A 13,264-nucleotide genomic window follows, 5' to 3' on the forward strand; every position below is an offset into this window, starting at 1 on the left:
TCTTATATCATCACTGATATACAAATGAAACAGCACCGGATCAAATACTGAGCCTTGTGGCATACCACTGCTTACCAACCTTCTCCCAAGACTACCCCCCCCAGGGGCACACCAGTAGTATCCGGCACCTGCATGCAAAACTTTAGTTTGGGCCTCTATACCCAGTAGCATGCCAGTAGTGTCCGGCACCTCTGTGCAAAACTTTAGTTGGCACCCCTATACCCATAGCATGCCAGCAGTGTCTGGCACCGGTGTGCAAAACTTTAGTTGGCACCCCTATACCCATAGCACGCCAGCAGTGTCTGGCACCGGTGTGCAAAACTTTAGTTTTGTACCCCTATCCCCCACCCTCCAATAAAAAAATCACTTTAAAAAACTTTTTTTTTAACTATTTCCTCCTCTTTGGCACCTTTACTATCCTGACGCCTGTGTGCATCGCACACATTGCACATATGGCCAGCGTGCCCCTGACCCCCCCCCAAACAGCACTCTTTGATATCTATCAGTTACACGCTTATCCAACTCATCAGCTTCATACCTATCCACATTTTCTCAAATTTATGCATATTTCTATGTGGTGTCAAATGCCCATGTTAATTATTGTACTCTAATTCAAGTTTTGAGCTGGGGGGGGGGGATAATTCATGAAATCTGAATTATTATTCCAGACCTCTATGGGGTTGGATTCTGATTATATAGAGATTGGAGTAATTATTATTTGTTTCAGAATCCAACATGATCTTCCATCACATAGGCTAGACTTGTAAATATTATTTAATGTAATTCACTTGTTTATAATTTAATATTCATATAACTACCTTTAATTTTATCTAATATTTAATTATTTAATCAAGAATATATGTATTAATAGTAGAAAAACTCTGTGTTAAAATATTATCAAACTATTTAGCTTATTTCTATGTTAACATAGAATTTATATTTGATAATTTAACTGTGCATTAATTGAAATGTAAATATTCTTTATTTATTCCTATTTGTAGAAATTTAACATTATGTAATAGCTCAATTTTATTATGTTTTGTTTTCATGGAGACGCATGTAAGTAAGCGAGCACGTTTTTGGAACACCACGTGAGGAGAAAGCTTATTGAAAAGTTTTAGTTAAAGAAATCACGAGAACAATTTAGGCAGGAAGAATGGATATAAAAAACGATGAACGCTGAAATAATATTATTAAGAGAGAGAAAAAGGAGAGGATTGGCATTAGGTTGGAATCGGAGCATTCGGGAATCACAGTGCGATAATAGTGAGTTGGCAAGTCACTCAAGCAGCTAAATAAAGTCTACTAGTCGAGAGGCGGTTAGCTAATAAGTTGTAGAATGACAATTTTAGCTACGGAAGACAGCTGAGTGACTACTAAATAGACTAGCAATACTTGAGTTGATATTTAATTTCAGGGCCGACCTGTCAAGGACACACAGAATCTTGAAATAAAGCACGGAGTTACTAGAATAGTAGAGGCTGTAAAGTTGTAGTTTACCGTTAGCTGTGTTTGGAATTGTAGTGTCTAAAGAATTAATTGAATGCCGGAAGAGTGAACAACTGTGCATATAAAACCTCAAGTTAAGGAATTATCATGTGTTGCCTTATTTCATGAGTGATCAGTAGTACTTCATGCAAGAACGTTTGTTTATGTGTATAGTGACTGTGAATTAATTCAGTTAATGTTTTGAAGATTTATTTTAATGAGTGCCGATTATTGTTAATAGTGTTTACGGTTATAAAAAGTGTTTGTGTATAAGTTGATGAAGATAGAAGATTATCGGTAAGATTATTCCAACTATTAATATTCCTATACAGAGAAGTGTGTGAGTTTCATCCTAGAATTTCCTTATGTTAACAGTAACTATTGTGAAGATTAGCTGAAGTGTAAATTTAAAAGTGTTTGCTTGTAAAGTGGTGTTAACTGAGATTTTATTGTATTTGGAACTTAAGGAACTGTGAGAAGACTGTATTAGAGACAACGAATTTACCATTGTCTGAGTATGTATGATTGAATTTATCAGAGAGGTTAAAATGTTTGTGATATCTTAATTACTGATTTTAACTTAAGTGTAAAATTTATGATTCTAAATTAAATGTTTCTTTTTGTTTATCTAAAGTTGTATTTTGGATGAATCTCTTTTACTGCACCATTCATAAAATATTCGAACCAAAGCGGTAAATTAAGTAAGTTAAATATACTTGGCCAGTATATACAATAACAATACCTAAAAGGAGAGATAGTTGTTAGTTGGTTTTTCTTCAGTTCTTGAACTAATTCAGATATAGAGTGGCGCAGTCTTTAAATATAAATTTTCTCTATATTTGAATTAGAAATCAACTTACAACTTATTAATTGTTTAAGAACTATAGTGATTAACATGTCGGATCCAAAGTAAAGATTTAGAAGAAGTAGGATCCAACAGGGGGAATAATTCATGAAATCTGAATTATTATTCCAGACCTCTATGGGGTCAAAAGACTTGCTATGGAAGGTTCTTATTATTAAAAACACTGCTATCAAACCATGCCTTAAACTCATTTACTATTTCCACAATGGCCACACTCTCAGGTAATGTTCCATTCATTGTCCACCATTCTCTAAGCAAAAAACCCTCCTCTCAATCCCTTGCAGACAATCTCCTAATACAACTAACAGAGATGACCTCTTGTTCTCTTCCTGTCTCCCTCAGCTTTATGAAGATCATACAACTCATGCCTTAATTATGTTGCCCTTCCCTCCTATCCAACAAGCCCTGAAGAGGCCATTCCCTCAATCTGTCCTTATACTCCACAATCCAGAGACTTGATGCTTAGTCACTCTTCTACAAATCTTTTTGCCTCCTTGAAAACCTGCCAACCAAATGTATTGCAGCCTAGTTAAAGAATGATCAAGGGTCTATATAGTAAAACTATTACCTCTTTATTTCTACCTGTCCTCTATGCGGCCGGCGTTAGGATGGACGTAGCCACCTGCAAAGCTGAAATGGGAGCCACAAAACAAATGGCAATTTATTTATTTATTTTTATTTTTGTCATAATGATGTGGAAAGAATTTACAAGAAAGAAATTAAATTACACATTTGTTCTTGAAAACATTTTATTAATTAAAATTTAAATTTCCTAGTTTTGATATTTATTAACAAAATTATCTATAATATTCTTAATGTCTAAGTTTTCACATATATCATTTTCAATAGCTATTAATGCTAGACTTTCAAGCCTTGTTTGTAACGTACTTGTTCTTAAATAAGTCTTAATCAATTTAAGTTTCGAAAACGAACGCTCACCGCTTGCAGGACATCAAGCGCCCTCCAACGGCGAAATCAGCACGGTAGTAAATGATATCTACTACTTATCAACAGTAACCAGAACAAATGTAACTGAATTTTATTGTTTTCATTTCAAAATAGAAACCATCCCTGTGAAACGGGCCGTTATAGTTGTCAATGTTAAAATCCTATATCACATTACACCTGGTTAGAATTACTTACATTGGCGACATGACGATTTCACAGAGTTCCACACTGGTTGAACTGGGCAAAACGACTACTAGCGCTTCAGCGGAATGAGACTCTAAGGTCCCGTAGAAAATACATTACAGGATAGGGTCATTGCATAGGGCTGCTCTGAGCTGAGCGAAGCAGTGCGCTTGCTGCCTAAGAAGATGCGTTCATGACAATCTTAGTGGGAGAAAATCTGATCTATTTTTATGCAGAATATGTAAATTTGCAGCAATTATATTGACTTACTAATCATTATTACTTAATTCGTTTACAAAAATTTAAAGAAAGAATGAAACCCCATACTAACAATTCGAAACGGTGTCCACCATGTAGTGCCGCCCGCCTGCAATGCAGGCCCACTTCCGCCGGCCCTGCCTCTATGTCATTGCCATAATTTGTTGTGTTGTCCTCACAATGTGGGTCTTAACCATTTGACTGCTGAGATAACAGAAGTCAGCAAATCCTCTTTGCTGACTTATTATTTTCACAATTTTCATTTATAATTTAAATTAAAAAGTAACATAAAAAAAATCAGCTAATGTCTTTTTATTCCTGTAGGGAGTAGGTGAGGCCGTTTTAGTCCTATCTAACTTTTTGGAGACTGAGTGGGCAGTTCAATCTCCATTGGTACCCAATCAGAGATAGCTGGCCCAAGGCGATCACTAACTAAGCAGAACGCAGTGAAGAGAGATGGATCAACAAGTGCCGCCATCTCGTGATCCCTGACCCTAATACAATATATTTAATGTCTGAAATATGGGTTCTACGGTCAATTTTCTTAAGTTTCCGGGAGAAAAATCTGCTTACCCATGCCAGAAATCGACTAACTCAGGAACTGGTCGAAAAAAGGCTTATAAAAATTTCCTCTAGTCACCGACTAGATTCGAAAGCAAGTCTTCCTTCGTGTAGTCAAGCGATATGGTGTGCAAACGCCACATCCACTGAGCTGCTGTATGATATTTTTCAAAATAAAGGTATAAACATAAGAAAATACATCATGTCACACACATATATAATCTACTCTCTCTTTTTCTTCTCTTCAAGCAAGGTTTCTGAACATACACGGCCATACACAATGGGATTTTTCTTTTTTAGTGCAGGTGGAAACAGGAATGGGAAATATCTTTCTGTCACTCTGAGGAGTTGGTCGTTAGGTGATGGGCATACCATTTTAGTGGTTGCTCTTGGCATATGGAAGTTTTGAAAAATTTCTCAATCTACAAGTGTTATGTGTTTTCCATTTTTACTGTGTCTGAGAATTTAGAACTCTTATGTCGGAGATGTACAAAGTTCTTTTTTCATCTCCTAGACACATACACATAATCAACAGAACTTTCATATTCAACGTGATCTTTCAGCACTCCCATATTCTTATTGTATACTATCACACAATGAGGCTTCATTACTGGCTAAGCGGTCTGCATGTCAATCTTTCCTGATGGTTTCATACAATTTTCATGAAATTTAGATAGCATCTGCACTTGTTATCTGTTCATCCACCTGAGATTTCTTAATTACCTGGAATGTATTAGTTTTGTTTTGTGCTAATCATAAAAAAAGAACCTGAATACATACCATATCTTATTATTATTATTCTTTTATCCAATTCCCATCCACAAAAGGTTGGGAACCTATAGTACCTTCCACAAATAGTTCACTGTCAATGTTTGCATTACTGCCAGATCTCAAATTCACATTATGGAACTATGTCTGTATTTGTACTTGTGCATGCAATTAAGTCAACTATATATATCCTGTCTCACAATTACATAATATGAAAATTTTTATGTCAAATCTATTTTTTTTTGATGGGATGAACTGAATAAAGGAGAACTGACCCTTGAACAATACTAAACTCTCATCTATATACACATTTTCAAAGGCAAGTATCAGGTTATACAATCTTTCACCTTGAAGTTGATTTTCATTGCCAACGAAATGTAACAAATCTGAAAACAACAAATATCTGTCCCGAGACATATTTGGAAAATTGGAGGGATGCAATGTGAGGATCTTTTGATCAATACTCAGTGGGCTCAGCAAGAATGCCATTTTTACAGTGATAGAGAATTCAAGCTTAGCACTGAAAGGATTAAATTTCGGGTCCTTATCAACCATCATTTCTAGGTCTCATATATCCTCCCTCTTTCAATACATTCCTCTCAACTGAATATACAGTATCTCATTGTTATTGTAGACAGACTGGCTGTTCTACAGAAATAAGAAAGAAAGAACATATGAATCACTGGAATAAAGAAAAATTGCGAAATCAGACATATTCTGATTTCACTAACATGGAAAATAGGGTACTGCAGTCCATACATTGGTTCACAGACTAATGTTTTTTCTTAAACAGAAATCTCTGTAATCTTATGCCGATATAATGTGATATGCCTTAACAAATTTTGTATTGTTTTAAAATGGCTTTTATAACTAACAGTGCTCCGTTAGTGAAAAATATAATTCAGTTAAAAGTTACTTATTTTTTTTAGAATAATTTAACACAGTATCAATATACAGGTGCAGCCACAGTAACTTATAAATTCAGCATCCCGAAATATTTCAACACTCTCAAAAATGAATATTATTGAAGCATTAAAAATGCAAGTAGTATGGTAAGATATACTAAGATTATACTAAGGCATATCATTTAGAAAAATGCGATTTCTGAGCTGTAGACTATTTCATATAAACTATATAACATAGTTTATGATTAGTATTATATTAATAAAAACCTTATGAAAGAACTATGAAATATGTTTTCATATGATTTCATAAAGAAGGTCAAATAATAGGACATTTAAAAGAAAAAAAAAGGGAGCAGAATTGCGTTATAACCAAATTTCTTTTATTTATAGAGTTCCATTGATCTGACACAGGCAATTTGGTGAGGATGAACTGTGGATGACACTGCAATGCTACACTGGCAATTAAGCATATCACATGTAGATGAAACCAAACCTGTAGAAAAAATAAAGTATATATTAAAATATGTAATAACAATTCCAATTTTAAAGTGATAAATTAATCATTCAACAAACATCAAATGAATATACTTATAGATAAATGCAAAGACAGAACTACATTAGTTTAGAATGTAGTTCTGTCTACATTAGTTTCTAGTATTCAGAATAGAATAGTAATTATTCTAGTAATCAGAATAGTAAATGAATGCATTTATTCAGAGCAGGACAAGCAGTACAGATACAAAATTTGTGGAGATTTTATTTTGATAATAATTATTAAAATTATGCTGACAGTTTTAATAAAAAATATTTTATCATTAATTTATTATTTCTTTAAAATAAATAAGAAAAATAAAACAGCATTTTTAAAAACGAGAAAAAAATTAAAATGATTACATAAAATGCAGGGCTACCTAAATATCACGTAGCTCATACACTTATTTAATAACATACAATTTATTTATACATTGAGGGTATATTTTTCAGGAACTTCTAAATTAAATTTTATTTAAAATTCAATAATGATAGACATCTGCAAATTTTTGAACTGCTCAAAACTCTAAGGTTCTGATAACTCATATCCACCTCCCTTTCTACAAGTTAGCCTATTTCATCCAAATTAATGATTGTAGCAATGAAGAACTGCACAGCATAGTAGAAAATTATGAAATATGTTAACGTTGAAAATTTCTCTCTCTCTGAATATATATATGTATAAACTATAACATGAATATAGATAGTATCATGTTCTATTCTGAGAAAATAAAGTGATACTAGTCTCCTTATTTCTAGTGTTATTTTGGTTTTAAATGTCATAAGAAATTAAAGCTGATGTCACAAGAAAAAAATAATTTTTGAAAATGAAAAAGATTATCATTTAGTCATGTCAGATGATAAAAAATTTGTCATATTTCTTTTTAACTTCTGTGGTATCCAGAGAAATGAAGATTTCACTGTAAAGCATTTTCTAAATAAATAAATAGAAGACTGGTAAAATCTTTGCATAAAACTAGAATTGCCTACAAGTTCGACTCATCATAACATAATAAAGAATATGTTAAGTTGAAATTTCCAGAATATATAAAAGAATTCAACTAGTTGAATAATTCAAATAATACATTGTGATATTATAGATAGCGTTACAGTCTATTTTCACAATTTATCCGTAAGTTAAGGTACATCATGTATAATCTATTATTATTATAACAAACTTCATGGAATAAACACTCATTGTGTGAGGTCTTACTCTATAAGCAACTTAACTATCATACTGAACTCTAAACTCGTTCATACTCCTAACATTCAGAGCACAATGGCAATAAATTCCACTCTACCATCACTCTTTGTTTAAAAAATCTACTCCTCACTCATTCCTCTCATTATGATAGCTTTACACATCTTCCAGGTATGGCATCTCAATTTTCGTTCTCTCACCCTCTGCCCTATGTATAATCTGATAAAATCTCCTCACCAATTTAAAGATCTGTCATATCACCTCTTTTCTGCCTATTCACTAGTCTGAAGTTTACATTTTCTTGACCTCTTCCAATAAAAAGAATTCCAGTGGCCTGATATTGTCTTAGTCACTCATCTCTGGAACCTTTTCAGAGTTTTCACATCATAAATGTTCTTTTGTACCATGAGAGGTTTCTCTAATTTACACACACACAAAAGGAAAGAAGTAATATTTGTTTAAAGCCATATAATTTCAACCTGAATGTTACAGGTCATCATCAATGTCAACGACAGTTAATTGCAAGGTAGAATGTGAACAATGCAATGGTATAACTTGGAAATGTATTATTATTAATTTCTATAATCATAGTTAGAATCCATTCCAGAATTCTTAAGAAATACCATTTAGTGGCCACTTTTCTTCCTCTTCCTATAAACAAATGATTGTGGTTTCCATCTTTTAATGCTAAATGTTCTCCTCTGGCTCTTTCTAGTGTCTACCAAGTTCCTTGTGACTGTCATTGTTCTTACTTCGGACAAACTGGATGCTCAGTAGAAAACACAATACAACAGCCAAGTCTGGCTTTCACTGACGAGACGTGTATGGATTGGTTCTCAGGTCTACCTACTCACTGATGAGAGGTTGATTTTCTTGATGTATGAGAGCAATTGGAAGAACGACAGTAGTTGTGCGCTTCGATTAGAAAAGGCCTAAGTTCGATTCTCGTCATGACGGGAGGAATCTTTATATATGGACTTTTTCAATCGAAGGTGAGTTAGTCGATCTCATATGGAGGTAGCAGGGTTTTTTTTTTCCGGAAACTTGGGTTTTTCATCCCGCATACAGACAAATCAGCCTTTTGGAACACATGCAATTTACAGACAAAAAATACTAGCTGTGGTGGTAGTGGTTGTGGGCAGTAGATGGCGTTGATTGGTAGTAGAGGTTCTGTGTAGTGGTGGAGACGGAGAGTTGTACAGTAGGTGTCCTCCCGCGATGAGTCTTCGAATTCCTTGGAGGTGTCACGAATAATAATAATAAATCTGAGAAATCTGGCTTGGCACAGCACAGATTAGATACAGACCACAATATCCTATGGTCTGAAACATGCTTACTTCATTTGTGCCACTATAAATTAGAAGTTTTATTCAAAGAAAGTGCTGAGGCCTTATTTCATCATCTGAACTTAAATTGAAATGACTTCTTCTTGCTATCTAAGTTATGGGAAAGTCTCATTCTAATCAGACATACTAAAGCTTTTTTATATATAAAGATAAAGAGTAATTAATAATACAATTTCTCTTCAGTTATACCATTGCATTGTTTTATGTATAACATTAAGTGCTTTTACTGTTTCAAAACAATCCATTGTTTGCATTCTATCTTGTAATTAACTATCATTGCCAGTGATGGTGGCCTGTAATATTTAGGCTGAAATATATGGCTTTAAATAAATATTATTACTTATTTTCTTGTGTGTGTGTTTCATGTGAATTAAAGAAAACTTCACAGCATAAGGTCATCAGAAGATTATTGTCAAGAGATAAATATGTGTGAAATTACGAAGTGAATGATTATGCAAAACTCTATAGCAGCTGTCATGTGTTAAACTGTTATTCTTCTGTTAAAATGTTTATTCTTGTGTATTAGAATGCCTCACATGTAGATTTCTCTAAAAAGTTTAGAAACTCAAATATACTATCCAAGGCCTCCTCACATTGAGAATGTTTCTTAGTTTTTAGATTACAAAAAAATCACAAAACTGTCTGACATAAAGAGGATTTGGATGAAAAAAGATTTGGCATCAAATCTTATTTACTAATGTATCCCTTTATGATATATTAAATAGTAAAAATAAACTCTCATTAGACATAACTAAATTATTTGAACTTTTATTTTACTTAAATATTTTACAAGCACAATAGCAAACTAAACATAAAGACAGAAGGGTCCTGCTAGGATGATATGTTTATTATTTGGTCCATAACCAAAAAACTAAATATGTTTTTAATACATTTAAATAACCACATCACCCTAGAATTAACTACAGAAAATAATTAGCTTATCATTTCTTATATACAGTAAGAACTCTGAGTGAAACTCATTCTCAACAGAAAACTTGCACATAGAGATAATAAATAAACAGATACTAACAAATGCACATGTTTACATTTTCCACTAATCCTTTCATTGTATACCAAAGATTCTCAAAACTTTATGAACACAGCAAGAATCCATTTGTGAATGAGTAATTTGCTTAATAAACAACATTCCTAGAAGAAATGCATTTTTCTATGGCTATCCCCTCTTTCCCTACCAACAAACAAAGATTAATAGCAATTGTCTTCTCAATACCATACATACACAGCCTATTCAAAAATAAATAAATAAATAAAATAAAGAAATAAATAAAAATAATTTTACAAAAAAATTATTACTAAACCACAAACTTTGCATTAATTAGGAAACCGTCTTTTATCTATTTCTTCCAAAGACCAGCCAAACTAGATCTTTCCCACCCAGATGTCAAAATTTCATGTAGCTAGAAAGTGTCCTACCATGAAACAATCAGGATGTTTTGCTGGTATCCAAAAGATAACTTTTAATAGATACAATAAATTAGATTAAGTGCCTGAAAATCCTTTGTCAGGTAAAGTGAATCTATATCCATAATTTCACTGGACATCAGGAGATGCAGTACAGTCACTTCACATCTCAGTGATGTGCTGCACAAATTCTTGATGAGGGGCGCTATTGTAGACTTTTCTTGAGACTAATGCCACAAAATCAGTCACTCAAGACATGCCATCCATATAATTGAGGGTCTGATACTTTCCCATTTTCCAGAAACTTTACTCTCTATTACTGTTCTGAGAAGACCTTCTTTCTGTAGGTTCAAAGTATTCCTGCTTTCTTCTATCAGTACTCTTATAGTCTTAAAGTTTTACCATTCTTTCTAGGACCCATTTGGTTTAATTAAACAGAGTTTATTATAATCCTACCAGTGTTATCCATCAAATCAACATGCCTGAGATTTTCTGAATCCCAGTTTATATTTCTGTTTTTCAATATATTCCACCTCAGAGGCACTGATATTTCACATTCGTTTACTGTGCTGCAAAAAATAATCATGGTGGTATTATATTAATCACTTGTGTTTAGTTCTAATTAGCATCTGTATAATACAATATTTTTCAGACAGGTAGGACTGGCACTAAATTTTTGCACCTAGGAGGAACTAACCAACATGTCCATGCAATGTAGTGCTAGCCTTATAGATAGATCCAATACCATGAAACCAGAAATTTTGCTGTGCTCTGCTACAATGAATACAGTAACAAAGAATCATTTTAAGTGTTGGGGAAATTTAATACTTTATCTCTTGTTTCATTTTGTAGAGTTAGGACCCTAATGTATTTTAGACTGTACCCACCTCTATCATGCACATGTAGCTATAAATATACAAAATACATTATTTTTATCTTTCATAGTTGAGCCCTCCAGTTTCTCTTCCACTTGTTTAATTTGAAAATCATACTGAAGATGATTTGTGTCTATCAAACCAGAAAGAATATTCTGCACTAAATAAAAATATTACAAAGGTATCAAAATCCATAGTGAGTTGTTATTTTTAATTATGGCTTATGTTCTTATTTGTCATGTAATTTTAAGTGTTCATGATGAATTTGGCATGCCATGAATTGAGTAAAGGAAGTATTTCAAAAGAGCTCAAGGGTTTTCTTTTACTTAAATATTTATTAAGTTAATAATACATATCTGCCACATATTTGTGCTCCATCAAGGTTATTGATAACCAACAATATTAGAAAAATTATTAGAGACACCTCTTAAAATTCAATACCTTTTACAGTAGTTTTACAATAGCTATTAGACTCAAAAGTATTCTTTGACACATTTATATACTTGTTTTAATTAAATGCTTGAATCCTTTAGTTCTGATGTATTATACGATATCATTAAGGATTCTGAATCATTGTGTAATATCATGCTTTCCCTATTCTGGAATGAAGGTAGACATGCCATTAATGTTAGTTATAATCAAAAAATCTTCAAAGTTTAATAAGATCTCCAAAAGATAGCAATCCTTTTCAAAAGTATTACAAAAGTGTTTACAAAATTTACTGAAAGTACAACTAATACTATGCATTTTTTTAATTTTATGTGGATCCCACCTACAGAAGGCCATAAACCTATAGTACATTACCATTGTGAGTAGACTAAGGGTAAGATAATCCAGGAGCCTTACTTCGGAGACCAAACAGAGTAGTGATCTTACACCAGGCAATGAAAACTTCTACCCTCCAAAGATTTTTGACAAACATCCATGTTTGGGATTCAAAATCTTTTTGAATCCCAAACATGAATTGGGATTTGAATTCAAATTCAAACATGGATGTTTGGGATCCACTATGGGATTCAAACTCATAGTATGCTGGTTGAAAAGCAACTAGCATACTATGCATACCATCCACTTGGTCAACCAAGTTAACATAGGTGAAACAGACTAAAGTTTTAAAATCTAAGAGGTCAAAATTATAGTGCTGTTGTCTCTAAAGATACAACAAGAATTGGTCAATTACCTCCATGCTCTACCTGGAAGACAATTCCCAATTTTCAAGAAATGCAATAGTATCATATGTTCTCATGGCATCCTGAATAAGAATCAAGCCATATTTGGTAACTTTCAGTCAAATTATGTAAGGTAATGCATCAGAACTAAACTATTCAAAGCCACTACCAGCATGACTAAGAAATAATCAACAACAAACATACATTGGGTTTCCACATACCATGAATTTTCTCTAGGAAATTTTAAAAAATCTTGGTGAAATCTACTTAAAGTGATTTTCCAAAGCAAGTGAAAATTTTTTTTCTAGTTCAAACAAGTGAAATTGATACTGCTTAGTAATGACAAGTATGTATTTGAGACTTAACAGTGTGAAACAGCACTGAGAAAGGATTTAAAATAATATTTAATTCTTCTAATATTTCATCTCAGTCACAGAGATCTTCAGGAAGTACAATATGAGACTTGTAGCACATACAAAAGCAATGCAAAACTAAGTGAAACACATCGACGAAAGACTACAGTCCTAACTAGGTGGGGGCCCTCTGTGGACACCTATTGGCAGTCTACGATGTAAACTGGGATCTCGAAGTATTAATCTTTCCCATATTTTGGGAAGCTTCATGCAACCACATTTTATTCAAATTCAAATATTTATCTCAATTCAAATTGCCTAAAACTTTCCAAAATATGGAAACACTGATACTTTGAGATCCCAGTTTACATCCCTAGGCTGCCACCAGGTG

General features: G+C 33.1%; 1 protein-coding gene across 2 annotated transcripts in view; it reads right to left on the bottom strand.

Moving 5' to 3' along the window:
* Window positions 1-6,334: 6,334 nt before the first annotated feature.
* Window positions 6,335-13,264, bottom strand: part of LOC150103481 (cleavage and polyadenylation specificity factor subunit 5-like) — a 186,419-nt gene continuing 179,489 nt past the window's right edge. For both annotated transcript variants that reach the window (XM_090398226.1, XM_090398225.1), the window contains one exon: window positions 6,335-6,469. In XM_090398226.1, coding sequence (XP_090254352.1) covers window positions 6,357-6,469 — 113 coding nt within the window. In that variant the 3' untranslated portion in view covers window positions 6,335-6,356. The remainder of the gene's footprint in view (window positions 6,470-13,264) is intronic.

This window comes from Typopeltis vanoorti, chromosome 9 (genome assembly GCF_054136105.1).
Source record: "Typopeltis vanoorti isolate ZY-2024b chromosome 9, IOZ_Tvanoo_1.0, whole genome shotgun sequence".
Lineage (NCBI taxonomy): Eukaryota > Metazoa > Arthropoda > Arachnida > Uropygi > Thelyphonidae > Typopeltis > Typopeltis vanoorti.